The 17,341-nt window shown below is 39.5% G+C and overlaps 2 protein-coding genes across 4 annotated transcripts in view; one reads left to right on the top strand and one right to left on the bottom strand.

Annotated features, from left to right (window-relative positions):
• The window catches only part of vps33a (VPS33A core subunit of CORVET and HOPS complexes), a 33,722-nt gene extending 31,094 nt beyond the window's left edge, over positions 1-2,628 (top strand). For all 3 annotated transcript variants that reach the window (XM_079815922.1, XM_079815924.1, XM_079815923.1), the window contains exon 13: positions 216-2,628. In XM_079815922.1, the coding sequence (XP_079672048.1) occupies positions 216-409 (194 nt within the window). In that variant the 3' untranslated portion in view covers positions 410-2,628. The remainder of the gene's footprint in view (positions 1-215) is intronic.
• A 760-nt stretch (positions 2,629-3,388) lies between these two features.
• On the bottom strand, positions 3,389-17,082 carry eif2b1 (eukaryotic translation initiation factor 2B, subunit 1 alpha). The gene is made up of 9 exons (XM_079815925.1): positions 16,602-17,082; positions 15,151-15,252; positions 14,936-15,072; positions 12,045-12,161; positions 11,855-11,967; positions 8,955-9,023; positions 7,374-7,449; positions 6,112-6,237; positions 3,389-3,859 (listed from the first exon to the last, which is right to left on the bottom strand). Exons 1-9 carry the CDS (start codon positions 16,612-16,614, stop codon positions 3,707-3,709), a joined length of 906 nt encoding a protein of 301 aa, XP_079672051.1. The 5' UTR covers positions 16,615-17,082; the 3' UTR covers positions 3,389-3,706.
• Between the last annotated feature and the right edge of the window lie 259 nt (positions 17,083-17,341).

The raw sequence follows: 17,341 nt of genomic DNA on the forward strand, positions 1-17,341 counted from the left end.
AAGCCTTCCCAGAAGAGCTGAAGCTGTTAGAGCTGCAAAGGCTGGGCCGACTCCATATTAAACCCTACGGATTAAGAATGGGAAGTCGTTAAAGGCAGGCGTCCCAAAACTTTTAGCAATATAGTGCATGTAAATACATTTGGGGGAAAGTCTTTACGCACATGGTTGTAATATTTCTGTAGGTAATTGTTGACTGCCTTCTCCTTCATCTGTAGGTCAGCCAGGAGAAAACAGAACCACCCTGGTCTTCTTCCTTGGCGGTGTGACTTACGCTGAAATCGCTGCTCTGCGGTTCTTGTCTAATATGGAAGACAGTGGGACTGAGTACATTATTGCAACCACCAAACTGATCAATGGAACCAGCTGGGTAAAGTCTCTCATGGACCATCCTGAGGAAAACTCACCTTAAAGCGGCCACTGCTATTCAGAAGAACTTCCTCTTGTCTCTCCCCATCAGCCCAAGCGCTCATGTTTTGTATAGATCGTGTATAAAACTGCCAATGCTGTATTTTTCAGATCATTTTGAACGATTATGAGGGGGGGTTGAAACAGCTGTTGCCTGTTACGATACTAATTTATTTACGTTTTTGAACCTGACCGACTGCATTTGATCCGAGCAGCAAGATTTGTGTCAGCACATACAGAAGTGTATGAACATACTAATGTGGTTTATATCCTCATTTGTCAGCATGTTTTCCTAAAAGCCACCGTAAATTCTTGTAGCATCTATTGGCAACTTGCATTCCAAGTCTATATATTAAAAAACTGGCTTTAGCACTTATTATGGTTAACTAACCCTGAAACTTAATCGTCTCTGTGTATTATTAATACAAGTATTTTACCATCACCTTATTAAGTAGGGCTGCACATATGAACATTTTGGCAGATATTGATAATTCTTCATATTTGAAGGCCAATAACTGATATATTGGCCGATAAATCCAAATTTTATATCATTTTTGAGAGCCTGATTACAAAAACAAGTCTCAGCATTAAAAGCGTTAATTATTGGCCAGCACCGAAGGTGCGTAGAACCGCTTGCGGGAAAGTTGTGCCATTTGGCACACAGATAGAGGACAGTCTGAAAGCTCACCACAGCAAATTTGGAGTGTCTAACTCAATCCCTCTAGCGCCACCACCTGTCCAAAGTTGCACTCATGTTTATGCTAATAACTTTTGAACCATAAGGACTAGAAACTACATTCTTTTTTCCTCCGATTCAGTCATGAAAATGTTCCCGCCATTTTTAATTAACCGATTTTTCCTCCTAGGTCGTTGCTCCAATTTTCACAAAAATTGAACCAGATCATCTTCAGACCGTGCTGAGAAAAAAAACCTTGCAATCCGAGTTGATTCGTCAAATGGTTTTTGAAAAAAACGCGCGAACAAATTTTTACGTAGCGTTTGCGAAAATACACTTAAGGCTATATCTCTGCAACGCTTTATCGTATTCAAACAAAACTTGGTACAAGTTATCACAAGCATGACCTGAGGCAACATGCAGCGTTTCAGTGCAGCGCCACCTACTGGTGCGGAGATACGAAAAATTGCTTTTTTTGCTTAACTTCTGAACCGTTTGTCCCAAAAGTGGTCTCGTTAAAATATCCAATTTTACCGTATCGGCCATTTTGGCTGTTGGCCATTTTGAATTATTTGCTATTTGCTAAAATATTTTATGAACACATGAACAGATTGGGTCATCAGCACGATGCCCTGAAAGAGCCTGAGAAGTTTTGAAACGGCACCACCTAGTGGAGATTTTTTTAACTTTGGGTGTGATTGTCTTATTTTCATGGGAGTAACTTTCTTTTTTTTGTCTCCTGAATCCTTGCCGAGTCCAACGATACCAGACTTGCCAGGTTTCGGCTGATGGTTTGTGTAGCATTGTAATTTAGCGCTTAAAAAACGTTAGCTGATATCTTCGAAAACGCTAGTCCAATCGAGACGAAACCAGCGTCAGAAGTTCGGGAACATAGGTCGATAGCTAAACGCTAATGCCCAAATGTCAAAATATTGAATGCAAGGGGGAGTAAAATTCAATCAAAGTCAGGTGTCAGTTATTTTACCGTGTTTTTTTCATATAAATGTCTAACTCCAAAACGAAATTAGATATTTTCACCAAAATTGACACACATGTATGGGCTCACTCCGAGGACACCAGACTGTGCCTCTTGGTGGCGCTATAATTAAACAAAATATGACATTGGCTCTATTCAACTCAATGTTGTATTGTTGGGTTTTAACATTTTTGCTTAAAATTGTCTTTTTTCAGTTGGTCTGCTGCTAGCTTCCTTGTTTGCTTCTGTTGTGCTTGGCCCCGGTATTGCTGCTTGCAGCTATATTGTTCTCATTATAATTTCATGTAGCCTATATGACAGACTTGCACTGCACATGTTGAAATTAAACTGTATTTTCCTTTTTGATGTGATTTTGATCACATTTCAAGCAATTCAAAACCATCATGTTGAACAGTGCGCATCTGAAGTGTCTCAGCTGAAGGAAATAATACATTATTGATCGCTTTAATATATTGGCCGATGTGTTGTGCATACCTAGAAGGCTCTGAGATACCTGATATTTAATATCATTTACCTTCCATTTTATCCTCATTAAAGGGTTAGTTCACCCAAAAAATGAAAATTCTGTCATTAATTCCTCACCCTCATGTCGTTCGACACCCGTAAGACCTCCGTTCATCTTCAGACATAAATGAAGATATTTTAGTGTAAAGCTGATGGCTGAGAAAGGCTTCAGATAGGCCTCCATTGGCATTCAGTACATTTACACTCACAAGACCCATAAAAGGCACTAAAAACTTCGTTACAAAGTCCATCTCACCACAGTGACTCTACAATAATTTTACGATGCGACGACAATAGTTTTTGTGCGCAAAAAAAAATCTAAATAACGACTTTATTCAACCTCTTCTTGTCTTCCGTGTGTGTCTCCACGACGCATGCGCGAGAATATGACGTAGCGCCGGCGTTCAGGAATCCATGAAATGCACACTTTAGCCCATTTTGAGAACTACACCGAGACCTAAAGCACGATCAATGTAGAATTCAACAGCTTAGACACGCGCGTCTTCCTCTGCTTGTAAACAAATCGCTTCTGGGTCATGTGTCCGAACGCCGGATCTGCGTCATATTCTCGCGCATGCGTCGTGGAGGCACACACGGAAGACAAGAACAAGTTGAATAAAGGTGTCATTTTGATTTTTTTTGGCGCACAAAAACTATTGTCGTCGCATCGTAAAATTATTGTAGAGTCACTGTGGTGAGATGGACTTTGTAACGACGTTTTTAGTGCCTTTTATGGGTCTTGTGAGTGTAAATGTACTGAATGCCAATGGAGGCCTATCTGAAGCCTTTCTCAGCATCAGCTTTACACTAAAATATCTTCATTTGTGTTCTGAAGATGAACGAAGGACTGACGGGTGTCGAACGACATGAGGGTGAGGAATTAAAGACAGAATTTTCATTTTTTAGTGAACTAACCCTTTAAATCAGCATGACTGGGTGGGCAGAAAAAGTTTCTAATGATGTGTAAATGTGTTTTCTGAGAAAAGATGGGCACATGAAAGTCATTTGAAGCAGATAATTTAATCTTAAATTCAGGATTCGTTGGATGTGGACAAGTTCTACACAGTTGGGCAATGATTTAAATGCTTCATGAAGAGCCATCATCATCATCATCATCATCATCATCACAGGTATAGTTTGATGAGCTCGTCGCTGACAGCAGAGGGCGTCAGCACCCCGAGGTCAGTGAAGAGTAACGTGATGAGGGATGGAGGGGTGTAGTCAATCAGAGGGTGCTCTTGGTTGAGATCCACTGTTTTCAGGATGTCAGCTTTATACTGAAAGACACAGAGAGAGAGATTATGTACCTGTTCCTGTATGATAACTCATAAGTTAAGGTGTAGTAATTACGAGATTCCAACTTGTGAAAAGCATTCATATCCTCGTAGAACTCAGAATTACAGCTTTGAGTTTTCGGAGAGATTTTACTTGTACCATGTGACCGCTGCAGATTCATTTAGCAGGGGTTTCTGCAGTAAATTTAAGGAATAAATTGAATTGGGAATATATCATGTCAATATGTTCTCTAAATGTAAATGTCAAAACACACAATGAGATAGTGATTAGTGACGCTTAAAAATGAAATTTTTTCAAACTTTGAATTAATTTGATCAGAAAATAGCAAACTTTGAGAAGAAATCTTGGGAAATAGTGATTTTATGATTAAAACAAGCACAAATATCTGCCAATGGGTTAATAATAAAAAAATCACCTTAATTCAAATGCAAATAATTTTCGTGCCCACTGACAGATATTTGTTCTTGTTTTAAGCATAAACTCACTTCATTTTTGTTCCATTTCTCAGAAAGAAAGACTTAATTTCTTCATTTTGCATGTCATTAAATGCATCTTGATCTAAGGATGTTTTGAATTTGTACTGGAAAACAAAATGCAATATAATTTTGCAATTAAATTTAGGGCCCTCTGAAATCTGTTTTTATAGTTTATTCTGTCTGTTGTAATTTTTCTGGACTTGTTTTAAAGGAATACGCCGACTTTTTGGGACTTTAGCTTATTCACCGTATCCCCCAGAGTTAGATAAGTCCATACACACCATTCTCATCTCTGTGCCATAACTCTGTCTGACACACACACTGCTAGCCTAGCTTAGCACAAAGACTGGAGGTAAATGGCTCCAGCTAGCCGACTGCTCAATAAGTGACTAAATAATAGGTAGCCTACATCGTGTAATAAGACCGGCGGAAAATGAAACGTCGTGATTTTCTAGACCGATATGGTTAGGAACTATACTCAATGATATATGCTGCCCCTGTTAAATAGTCCCCAGGTTGTCACATTGGTTATGTTGACAGAAGTTAACCTATTTTCAGGCGCTGTGTAATATCATTGCGCCGCTGCACTCATGGTAAGGCTCAAAGCTCTTGATTATTACACAGGAATGAGATTATAGTTCTTAGCCATATCGGTCTTAGTACACGATATGTAACTACACACATCACAACATGTAAATAGGAAAATGTTGGTGTTATTTAGTCACTTATTGAGCAGTCGGCTAGCTGGAGCCATTTACTTCCAGTCTTTGTGCTAAGCTAGGCTAGCAGTGAGATGAGAATGGTGTGTATGGACTCATCTAACTAATACAGTGAATAAGCCCCAAAAAGTCGGCAAGTTCCTTTAATAAGGAACTAGATTAAATGTTATTGACTTTCGTTCATCTTCAGAACACAAATGAAGATCTTTGTGATTAAATCTGAGATCGTTCTGTCCCTCCATAGACAGTTACACAACTACCACTGTGACGTTTCAAAAAGTTCATAAAGAGATCGTAAAACTAATCCATATGAATTGAGCAGTATATTACACATTTTCTGAAGAGACTCGATCGCTTTATATGATGAACAAAAGTCTTATGGGTTTGCATTTTGCAATTCCGCATTATTCAGTAAATTCCATTTCTATGAATGGATTCTGCGATTCCGTCCACATTTTCTGCATCACAGAAATCATAGGGCCCTAATTTAATGCCATAATATTGAATTTAAAGGGATATTTCACCCAAAAATAAAAATTAGCCCATAATTTACTCACCCCCAAGTCATCCTAGGTGTGTATGACATTCTTCTTTCAGACGAATATAATCTTGAGTTATATTACAAAAGTCCAGGCTAATCCAAGCATTAGAATTTTATTCATAGTTGCTCTGTTTTTGAAGTCCATAAAAAGTGCATCTGTCCATCATATAACCGCTCCACGCGGCTCTGGGGTGTTAATAAAGGCCTAAGAAGCGAATCGATGCGTTTGTGTAAGAAAAATATCCATATTTAAAACTTTATCAAGTAAAGTTTTCGAATGTCAGATACACCTAGCATGACTTGAGGGTGAGTAAATGATGGGCTAATTTTCATTTTTGGGTGAACTTTCTGATCCAATTGAAGACATAATTAAGACCTTAACTTGTAGAAGATCAAATTAAGGCTTTTTAAGACCCACGGAAACCCTGATTCAGGTGTTGATAGCACAGAAAGGCATAATTCTCAATCTCGTAATTACGACATGGCGTGCACCTTACCTTGAATCTATCGGGTACGTCTTGCTGGTTAAGTGGGTAGAGTCGCACAAACTTAAAACTTTCTGCCACCACATAAAATGGTTTGTTGTGCGCCTTGGAACACACGGCCATCTGATAGGTGCCAATCTAGGACATGAATGGAATCATTTTATCAATGTAAGAAATGATTGGTAAGAAATAAATGCATTTTGTTTCAAAACCACTGGTCAATTTTGAGATTTTTTCCCTCTTTTTGTAACGAACTAGTGGAAAGAAACCCCCCATAATACACACGTATTAGACTATCTATTCGCTTGAGGAAAATACATATCCTTAAAGGCTGTTTTCTCCAAATGTTTTCTTTCTGAAGTCAGAAAACTCCACTTTAGCAAAATTACAGCTTCATTCCGGTCTATATTCTGAAGGGGTTTGTTTATATATAATTCACCTGATTTATGACATTTTATCCCTAAAACATGATTTGTTTTCTGTCTGTTGACAGTATTTTCTGATTTATGGAGTTCTGGATACATTTTGAACTTGGTTTTATCCAAAGTTTAGATTTCTGTTCTAGAAATGTATGCAAATGAGTGCATATTTATTAAGAGCATGGCTCATTTGCATATGTAAACAACATTTCAGAAAACTGGTAATGCAAAACAGTTGTCTCAGGGTACATTTACACAACAATATTTTTCCTTTGTGTTTTTGACAAGTTTTGCGTACGAACGACACACGGATCCACAGAATCGACTAAAATGCTGTAGGCCAGTAGATGGAGATGTCACTTTGTAAAGAAACTGCACGCCTATAGACTGAACACATCAACGTCACTATTTTCACAGATCCATGTTTTTGTACAATTACAGTATCATTTTCAAAAACATGCACTTTGAAACTCACAAAACACTGTTGTCGTGTAAATGAACGCATACAAAGTTTTCAGTATTTCGTTGAAACAGTGTTGTGTTGGGTTTATGAACTGATATCTATAAGTTGACATGTTTACGCTATGCTGCTTGATACTGCAAACTGATGTTATATTTGATCATATTATTTGAATGTATTGTAGTTATTATAAACACACTGGCTTGTAGCACAAACAGATTTACCGTTTTCCTTTACTTTGTTATTCTTCTAGTTGTTTCCCTGTAGTGGCTAATGAATCAGTCTCACACATTCACAGAAAACGGCTTACTTCCACATTACAAAGTAAGGTTGATTCCCCTGTAGTGTCTCAAGACTGCAAACATCAAGACAACAAAAGTGTGTCCATTTCTGACCTTGTTTATAACACCGCCACTCTCCACAACGCCCTCAGCGCCGACAATCACCAGGTCTACCTTCTCCATGATGTACCTACAACCACACAGAAACAAGTAGCAGATGTTAAAGAGCACCTATCATGGAATTTTGAAATGTACCTTTCATGTAGTGTGTAACATAGATCTAAGTGAACAAAAACATCCTGCAAAGTTTGAAATATGACAAAAGTACAAAAGTAAGAGTCGACTCTGAGTCATTTTTAAGAATCGTTAGAAGACCGAAGCTTTTTCTCTGACTAGATGACGTCAACTTGTCAAGTTATTTGAATACGATACGCCCACTTATTGCTCCAAGACGCCAGTGAAAACTAGAAAACATCATGGCCACGAGACGCCAGTGAAAACTAGAAAACATCATGGAGACGAGACGCTGTTCTGAAGTGCGACTCAAAAGCAAACTTTTTTCATCTGCCCAAGGATGAGCATTTGAAGACTAAGTGGCTTGAAGACAAACCATAAATCGTCGCGATTGTGTGTTTATTAGTCTTCAAATGTCTCTATTTGCATGTTTTGCGATCTCAGGAAGCTTTTGGACTTCTATTATGGCACATGGTTCTTCTTCGTCTGTCTGTACCATTTATGGACTACATGTGCACAGAGCGCCCTCCGGCTGCCAGGATGAACTGAAAACAACACATAAGAGACTCAATCTCTCATGATTAGGCTACATCTGCGCATTTTGAGGAAGTATTGAATAAAAAATACTCCTCTGTTTAGAAATTTGACACAGACATATGAGAATCTATCAATATGTCTCCTCATCTGCACACTTTTGAACTAAAAGGCCTGAGGGATGTTGATTTGTCGCGAGTCTTCGTGAGGAGAATAGAGGAGTTTTTTATGAATGAGATCAGCTGAGGCTCATATTACAATCAAACGGTACAGACGCGGTTTTCATATTCATAACTTCTGACATATATTAACAAATTACTGTCACTATAAGACTTTGAGAATAAAACAGAGGTAAAAAATGGAAGCTTGACTCTTAAATTTTTTTAAATGATGTATAGTTTGACATGGTAATTACTTACATCTGACAGTCATTTGAGCTAATTTAAACAAATAAAGCTTGAGGATGAATGCGCCCTCAATCCAGTTAAGAGGTTAAACCGAAAACCATTTATGGTGATGGGCGTTCCGTTTCCGAAAATATCTGCACAGACCAATCACAACTGACTGGGTCATCAGACCAATCACAACTGACTGGGTCATCTGACCAATCACGGCAGATTAGCGTCACTTAAAGGCGGGGTTTTGAAAAGTGAATCACTAAAGGAATCATTTGAGAATCGCTGTCAAAACAGGTAAAAATAAATGCATATTATAAGAAAACTAAAGTCTTTTTTGTCATTGCATGCATGCAAAACTGTTGTTGGGGACTTCTAAAACAATATTTGGAACATTTTAAATGCCATAATAGGTGCTCTTTAACAGAATAAAAATGTTTATATTGTTGACATTTCTGATAACTCGTATTTGGAATGACCATTGAATTTGAACACATCAGTTAAGAGGTCCTATGACTATTTTGACACTTACCCGACTGCGGCATCAAGCACGACTGTGACAGGTATATTGAGTTTGCGTAGTTTTTGAGCCATGAGTTCACTAAGGGACAATAGGGAAAAACATTCAGAAAAGATTGCATCATGAAAAAACGATATAAATAATGTGCAAATAGACACATACTTTAATAGCAAGCTTGAAATACAGTACACCAAATGGCTTGGTTACTTTTGGCACAATTACAACATGCAAAAGCCTCTGTTAAATGTGGCCGTGCCCAACATATTTGTGCACATCACCCATAATACAGCCATTAATGGACAACTCCGGTGAAAAATGAACCTAGGGGGAATTAACACATGGTTACCGAGTAGATCGTTCTCTGGGATGCGTTTTCATGAATCTAAAGAGTTTTATCTCTAAAAACAGATTAGCTTATAACGCTAGTATATGGGGCATAGAATAAGTCAAATTAAATCGCTAGTTTATACCACTAACAAGAATCAAAATAGCCTCACACTAACACGGTAGCATAATGAGGGTCCCTACATGCAAACCGAAGCATTGAGAACTTTGTAAGTGTACAAACAGTTTAAAGGGTTAGTTCACCCAAAAATGAAAATTCTGTCATTAATTCCTAACCCTCATGTCGTTCGACACCCGTCAGACCTCCGTTCATCTTCAGAACACAAATGAAGATATTTTAGTGTAAATCTGATGGCTCTGAAAGGCCTCCATTGGCTCAATGGTACTCTACACTCTCAAGACCCTTAAAAGGTACTAAAGACGTCGTTACAAAGTCCATCTCACTACAGTGGTTCTACAATAACTTTATGAATCGGCGAAAATAGTTTTTGTGCGCAAAAAACCCCTAAATAACGACTTACATAGTGATGACGATTTCAAAACACGGCCTCATGAAGCTTCGAAGCATTATGAATCAGTGAGTCGAATCATGATTCGGATCGCGTGTCAAACTGCTGAAATTTGGCGATTCAAACCGCTGATTCGACTCACTGATTCATAACGCTTCGAAGCTTCATGAGGCCTTTTTTTGAAATCGTCATCACTATATAAGTCGTTATTTATAGGGGTGCACCGATCCGACTTTTTCAGTCCCGATACCGATACCGATGCCTGGGCTTTGTGTATCTGTCGATACCCGATACCGATCCGATACTATTGTTGAATTAATAATAAACTGTATATCTTCCACCTTATACCTTCCTTGAAGAGACTAAAGGCACCAGACTTTACTAACTAAACATAACTAAGACAAAATAACAGATGTATGTAAAGTGTTGAATTCTTATTTATTTAAAAAACAATTGTGCTTTCAAATCTAAAATAGAATGTAATCAAACTTCTTTAAATAAATAAAATGTAGCAGTGGAAACAAAAAACAGTCAAACATACAATAGTAATCTGACAGTTACCAAACATTTTTTACACTACAGATCATTGTTTTGGTATATAATCATATCAATATTAAAAAGTAGCATTACAAATTAACAAATAGTCTAATTTTCTACCATATGCAATTTAATAAAAATGATCAGCTAGCTAATAACAACTTTGTTCTGGTTTCACCTCACTCCTGTCTAAATGATTGTAGGCTAGGCCTATTTATTTTACTACACATTGTCAACAGAAATAAGCTGAAATACTGTCGATAATTAAAAATAATTCTTACTACCCACTCTTGCTTAATTGGGTAAGCACACTTGTGTTCTCATTTCAGTTGCGTTCTGAGTAAATTAATAAACTGATTCATGAGTTCAGTGTTGGACAGATCAGTTGTTCTAACCAGTCGTTAAAATGATTCGGTTCAAATGAGTCATCAGGTCACGAATCGGACATTAGCAGACGCGTTGTGTGTGAATCCCGTCTGTAAGAACATCGCGGAAGATGTCAACACAAAGAAAACACTTCATAACTGAATAAAATTTGTCTCCCGTTTATTGAAAGTATGCTTTATGTCAGCTGGTAAGAGAAGAGGCAATGTTTTTTGAGCGCAATTCACAACCAGCGATATTTCAAGGACAAAATTGTCCGAATGTGTCACGTGCAACATGGTTTCGGTCTTCCGAGCTTTTGATTTGGATTAATATGTGAAATATGAGAGCGAACACTGATTATTTTGAAGACCCAGAGAGCGCGCGCGGGGGAGGAGCTCTCAGATCGGTCTCTCTGTCACTCAGTCACAAGCGCAGCATCTGTTCTACATCGCTCGTAAATCACAATAACTCATCAAATTAAGCTTTGGCGGCCGTCAAAAAATTTTCAATGCAGGAAAAACCCTGACTTTGCAGTAATACCACCTCCCCTCGAAACATTTAAGTTACTTTGCAGACATTGCGAACTAGTTGGCGTGGCAAGCGTGAAATATCTCCTCCACACAGCCGAGTCTCTTCTAGCATGCGACACACGTGAAGCTGACGAATGACGTCGGTTCTGCTGCGACGGAAAAAAACACCTGGATCGGCTTGTGGATCTGTTCATTTTTCCGATCCCCGATCCAGCTATTTTGTCAGTATCGCGGCCGATATCCGATCCTAATATCGGATCGGTGCACCCCTAGTTATTTAGGGTTTTTTTGCGCACAAAAACTATTCTCGCCGATTCATAAAGTTATTGTAGAACCACTGTAGTGAGATGGACTTTGTAACGACGTCTTTAGTACCTTTTAAGGGTCTTGAGAGTGTAAAGTTGTGCCAATGGAGGCCTTTCAGAGCCATCAGATTTCAACTAAAATATCTTCATTTGTGTCTGAAGATGAACGGAGGTCTGACGGGTGTCGAACGACATGAGGGTGAGTAATTAATGACAGAATTTTCATTTTTGGGTGAACTAACCCTTTAACTCCAGTGTTTCTGCATGTTGTCTGTGTAGGACAGTAAACCGTTAACAGAGACCATGTGATGAAGACTCACCCGGCTGAATCCGGTTGGGATTCAGTGACATATACTCGAAAACGTTTGTTATCGGCTGCCGCATTTTCCAGAACCTTTAATACCACTCGGGAAGACGAGTGTGTGAGGATTTTCTGCAAATGGAAGGCAGACATGAGAGTGTGTCCATAATGAACATGCTATGGTGCCTTTTAGCAACTACTGTACTTACAGCTCCATCTTTGATGAAGGTGTGGCACAGTTTACCCACTTTGCCCCTAGAGAGGGATATTTTCTTCAAGAAGAGTTCACCTCTCTCGATCATCACATTCTTACACTGTGAGAGATCCTGTGAAACAGAGGCAGGGAAGACACTCAGGTTCCGATGTTTCAAAACGTTTCTGTTTAAAGGTTCAATAAACGGTTCCATTTCATAAAAATTCTTGTTTTTCATATTATTGTGAGTAATCGCATCTAACTATATTAATTGCATCCAACATTAAAGATTGTAAAAGTAGGTACATGTACAAACACACACATATATATATATATATGTGTGTGTGTGTGTGTGATGGTTAGGTTTAGGGGTAGTGTGTGTGTGTGTGTGATGGGTAGGTTTAGGGGTAGTGTGTGTGTGTGTGTGATGGGTAGGTTTAGGGGTAGTGTGTGTGTGTGATGGGTAGGTTTAGGGGTAGTGTGTGTGTGTGTGTGTGTGTGTGTGTGTGTGTGTGTGTGTGTGTGTGTGTGTGTGTGTGTGTGTGTGTGTGTGTGTGTGAGATGGGTAGGTTTAGGGGTAGAGTGTGTGTGTGTGTGTGTGTGTGTGATGGGTAGGTTTAGGGGTAGAGTGTGTGTGTGTGTGTGTGTGTGTGATGGGTAGGTTTAGGGGTAGTGTGTGTGTGTGTGTGTGTGATGGGTAGGTTTAGGGGTAGTGTGTGTGTGTGTGTGTGTGATGGGTAGGTTTAGGGGTAGTGTGTGTGTGTGTGTGTGTGTGTGTGTGTGTGTGTGTGATGAGTAGGTATAGGGGTAGAGTGTGTGTGTGTGTGTGTGTGTGTGTGATGGGTAGGTTTAGGGGTAGTGTGTGTGTGATGGGTAGGTTTAGGGGTAGAGTGTGTGTGTGTGTGTGTGTGTGTGTGTGTGTGTGTGATGGGTAGGTTTAGGGGTAGAGTGTGTGTGTGTGTGTGTGTGTGTGTGTGTGTGTGTGTGTGTGTGTGTGTGTGTGTGATGGGTAGGTTTAGGGGTAGAGTGTGTGTGTGTGTGTGTGTGTGTGTGTGTGTGTGTGTGTGTGTGTGTGTGTGTGTGTGTGTGTGATGGGTAGGTTTAGGGGTAGAGTGTGTGTGTGTGTGTGTGTGTGTGTGTGTGTGTGTGTGTGTGTGTGTGTGTGTGTGTGTGTGTGATGGGTAGGTTTAGGGGTAGAGTGTGTGTGTGTGTGTGTGTGTGTGTGTGTGTGTGTGTGTGTGTGTGTGTGTGTGTGTGTGTGTGTGTGAGATGGGTAGGTTTAGGGGTAGAGTGTGTGTGTGTGTGTGTGTGATGGGTAGGTTTAGGGGTAGAGTGTGTGTGTGTGTGTGTGTGTGTGTGTGTGTGTGTGATGGGTAGGTTTAGGGGTAGAGTGTGTGTGTGTGTGTGTGTGTGTGTGTGTGTGATGGGTAGGTTTAGGGGTAGAGTGTGTGTGTGTGTGTGTGTGTGTGTGTGTGATGGGTAGGTTTAGGGGTAGAGTGTGTGTGTGTGTGTGTGTGTGTGTGTGTGTGTGTGTGTGTGTGTGTGTGTGTGTGTGTGTGTGTGTGTGTGTGTGTGTGTGTGTGATGGGCAGGTTTAGGGGTAGAGTGTGTGTGTGTGTGTGTGTGTGTGTGTGATGGGTAGGTTTAGGGGTAGTGTATGTGTGTGTGTGTGTGTGTGTGTGTGTGTGATGGGTAGGTTTAGGGGTAGAGTGTGTGTGTGTGTGTGTGTGTGTGTGTGTGTGTGTGTGTGTGTGTGATGGGTAGGTTTAGGGGTAGTGTGTGTGTGATGGGTAGGTTTAGGGGTAGAGTGTGTGTGTGTGTGTGTGATGGGTAGGTTTAGGGGTAGAGTGTGTGTGATGGGTAGGTTTAGGGGTAGAGTGTGTGTGTGTGTGTGTGTGTGATGGGTAGGTTTAGGGGTAGAGTGTGTGTGTGTGTGTGTGTGTGTGTGTGATGGGTAGGTTTAGGGGTAGAGTGTGTGTGTGTGTGTGTGTGATGGGTAGGTTTAGGGGTAGAGTGTGTGTGTGTGTGTGTGTGTGTGTGTGTGTGTGTGTGTGTGTGATGGGTAGGTTTAGGGGTAGAGTGAGTGTGTGTGTGTGTGTGTGTGTGTGTGTGTGTGTGTGTGTGTGTGTGTGTGATGGGTAGGTTTAGGGGTAGAGTGTGTGTGTGTGTGTGTGTGTGTGTGTGTGTGTGTGTGATGGGTAGGTTTAGGGGTAGAGTGTGTGTGTGTGTGTGTGTGTGTGTGTGTGTGTGTGTGTGTGTGTGTGTGTGTGTGTGTGTGTGTGTGTGTGTGTGTGTGTGTGTGTGTGTGTGTGTGATGGGTAGGTTTAGGGGTGTGTGTGTGTGTGTGTGTGTGTGTGTGTGTGTGATGGGTAGGTTTAGGGGTGGTTGTGTGTGTGTGATGGGTAGGTTTAGGGGTGGTTGTGTGTGTGTGTGTGTGTGATGGGTAGGTTTAGGGGTGGTTGTGTGTGTGTGTGTGTGTGTGTTGGGTAGGTTTAGGGGTGGTTGTGTGTGTGTGTGTGTGTGTGTGTGTTGGGTAGGTTTAGGGGTGGTTGTGTGTGTGTGTTGGGTAGGTTTAGGGGTGGTTGTGTGTGTGTGTTGGGTAGGTTTAGGGGTGGTTGTGTGTGTGTGTGTGTGTGTGTGTGTGTGTGTGTGTGTGTGTGTGTGTGTGTGTGTGTGTGTGATGGGTAGGTTTAGGGGTGGTTGTGTGTGTGTGTGTTTGTGTGTGTGATATATATATATATATATATATAAAATGGATACACACACACACACACACACTTTTATGTTGGATGCAATTAATCACGATTAACCAATTTGACAGCACCACTTGTTTCATATGTCAGGCTTTACAGGGTTGATTCTCCAAAATCTGCAATATTGATCAGATCGGCTCTGATGCTGAACTGACCGGATGCTCCAGTGAGGTCAGACTGATGAAGCGCAGGAAGAGCTCTCCTCCCGACGACACGGCCACAGATGAGTCCGTCTCCTGTAGCTGATGAATGGCCTGCGTCATGTTCTCTCTCAGGCCCAGGATAGTCTCGCCTAGAGGAGGACAAGCATCGGTTCACGGCCACAACATCCTCACACATCCTGAGAGCCAGAAAACAACACAAGACTCACTCTGATCCCTCTTGAGGAACTCCAGCAGTGATCGTATCGCAGCCACCGCTGAAGCCACGTCTGGGTCTTCTCGGATCTGCGCTCGGAAGTATTCCACCAGTTCTGGGGAGAAACAACGTCTCATTCATTTTAGTGTTGGGCCAAAAGAAACTCGCAAGTAAACAACATTGAATTCCCATTCTGAAGTATAAATAAGATTCTGAATTCGTCAAATTTTCTGTACTGTAAAGTTTACTTTGTATGAACGAACAATGAACATTTGTATTTTTACAAACTAACATAAATTAAAAATGATATTGCTCATGTTTAGTTAATTTTAGCGAATGCATGAGACCTTATTCGAAAGTGTAACAAACTTTTCCAATTAATTTTTATAATCAGTGTTGGGGAAAGTTACTTCGAAGTGTAATACATTACAATATTGCGTTACTCCCTTAAAAAGTAACTAATTGAGTTACTTAGTTACTTTTTAAGAAAAGTAATGAGTTACGTTACTTTTGCGTTACTTTTTCTCACCTGGGCTGGGCTTGTTTTTGTTTTTAACAAAAAAGTTATATTTTTGTGCAACGGTAAAGATCTCTTCATACCAAAATTGAAATAATAAGCCCCAGGCTGAGGTAAAAATGCAAATTGACGCATGAACAGTAGAGGGCGCAGCTCTGGATAATGCTAGAAGAGGATGCAGGAGAAAAAAGTTTTACCAATAAAAACAAAAAATCTAATAATTTATCATCATCAAAGGTCAGCAGCAAGACATTGGTAAATTACATATAAAGGTAGATTATGCATAAAAATAGTTGTTTTATTTAACATTTAATTATTGGAGGTTTGCATAGTACTCTGATTTTGCATTTGACTGATTTTATATTAATGTGAAAAAGTAACTCAGATATTTTGTTGTAAATTTTAAAAGTAATGCGCTACTTTACTAGTTACTTGGAAAAAGTAATATTATTATGTAACGCAAGTTACTTGTAATGCGTTACCCCCAACACTGATGATAACTATTAATGAAAAACAATCTGAGTTTTTTAACTATAAGTAATTTAAATGATTATTATTAATATTGATTAACATATCCTTTAAACTATTAAGAAATTCGCATTAACAACAGTCTTGTATTAAAAGGTGAGTGAATAAATTATTCAATATCCAACATAAATAAATGTTCATAACACATAATCGTAGCATCAGTCCCATCACCACCAAGAAATTTGAGATACTCGTCCTGAAATAAATAAATAACGTTACAGCAATAATAATAATAAAGTGTAAATCTTCTTATTCTGCTCTTTAGAAGCTCCCATGAACACTTTCTCTATATGTTATCATCTAGTTATTGCAAAACAGGTCACAACATAAAAAACATAACGCCATTTAACTCATAAACTGGAACATCCGCTATCAAATTAGCATAGCATCATTGAATTGAATACGTTCTCAAAACTCACCTCTTTCTTCCATATTAAAAAAAAGTGTACAAAATGTGTTTCAGCTGCAATTCCCAGGCAAACTCTGACTCTCTCACGACGCTTTGCTGATGCAATGATCTCTCATGACACGGACACCGATGGGATATTTTGATCTAGTCTACAGAATAATGGTGATTTTACTTCTTTTTCAGATTAGTGATTTTGCCAGCAGAATAGTGATTATTTTATATTCACTATATTTCCTTCACATCAGTAACGTTATACAGTGAACAAGTGTTGCACTTTCTTCTTCTTCTTCTTCTCCCTTATTGTATGACTGATGGATCATCTTTGATTAGTATCGCCCCCTACAGGCAGGGTAGAGTGGGAGGAAAACGCCCCACTTAAAAAATTGTTTTATAAAAAAAAGGCTAATTTTTCAACTCCCCTAGAGTAATGCTGCGTTCATAGAGCGTCAAAATCGCGTCTACCGCGTCTAGTTGGTACTACTTCATCGTATGGAGTTTCGAAAGCTTCGAATCAGTGAATCATTTTGTGAATCAGTTGGTTCAATTGATTCGAAGCTTTGAAAACGCACAGTACTAGAGCAAAACAAAATGGATGATTTATGTATGCTCTTCTAATGTGGTGTAAAACTGTTAAATAAATAAATAAATAAATACATAAATAAATAAATAAATAAATAAATAAATAAAATAATATGTAATGTTTCCCGCTCCAGCACAGGAGGTGGCGCTGCGCACTTGCTAATTCATTCC

The sequence above is a fragment of the Gobio gobio genome (assembly GCF_949357685.1).
Source record: "Gobio gobio genome assembly, chromosome: 4".
Classification (NCBI taxonomy): Eukaryota; Metazoa; Chordata; class Actinopteri; order Cypriniformes; family Gobionidae; genus Gobio; species Gobio gobio.

Excerpts from the sequence above, each read along its gene's own strand:
- eif2b1 (XM_079815925.1), bottom strand. Across the intron at positions 15,073-15,150 it reads GTTCCTCAAGAGGGATCAGA|GCGAGACTATCCTGGGCCTG; the intron begins GTGAGTCTTGTG and ends GTCCTCCTCTAG. Across the intron at positions 3,860-6,111 it reads ACGTACCCGATAGATTCAAG|TATAAAGCTGACATCCTGAA; the intron begins GTAAGGTGCACG and ends TGTGTCTTTCAG.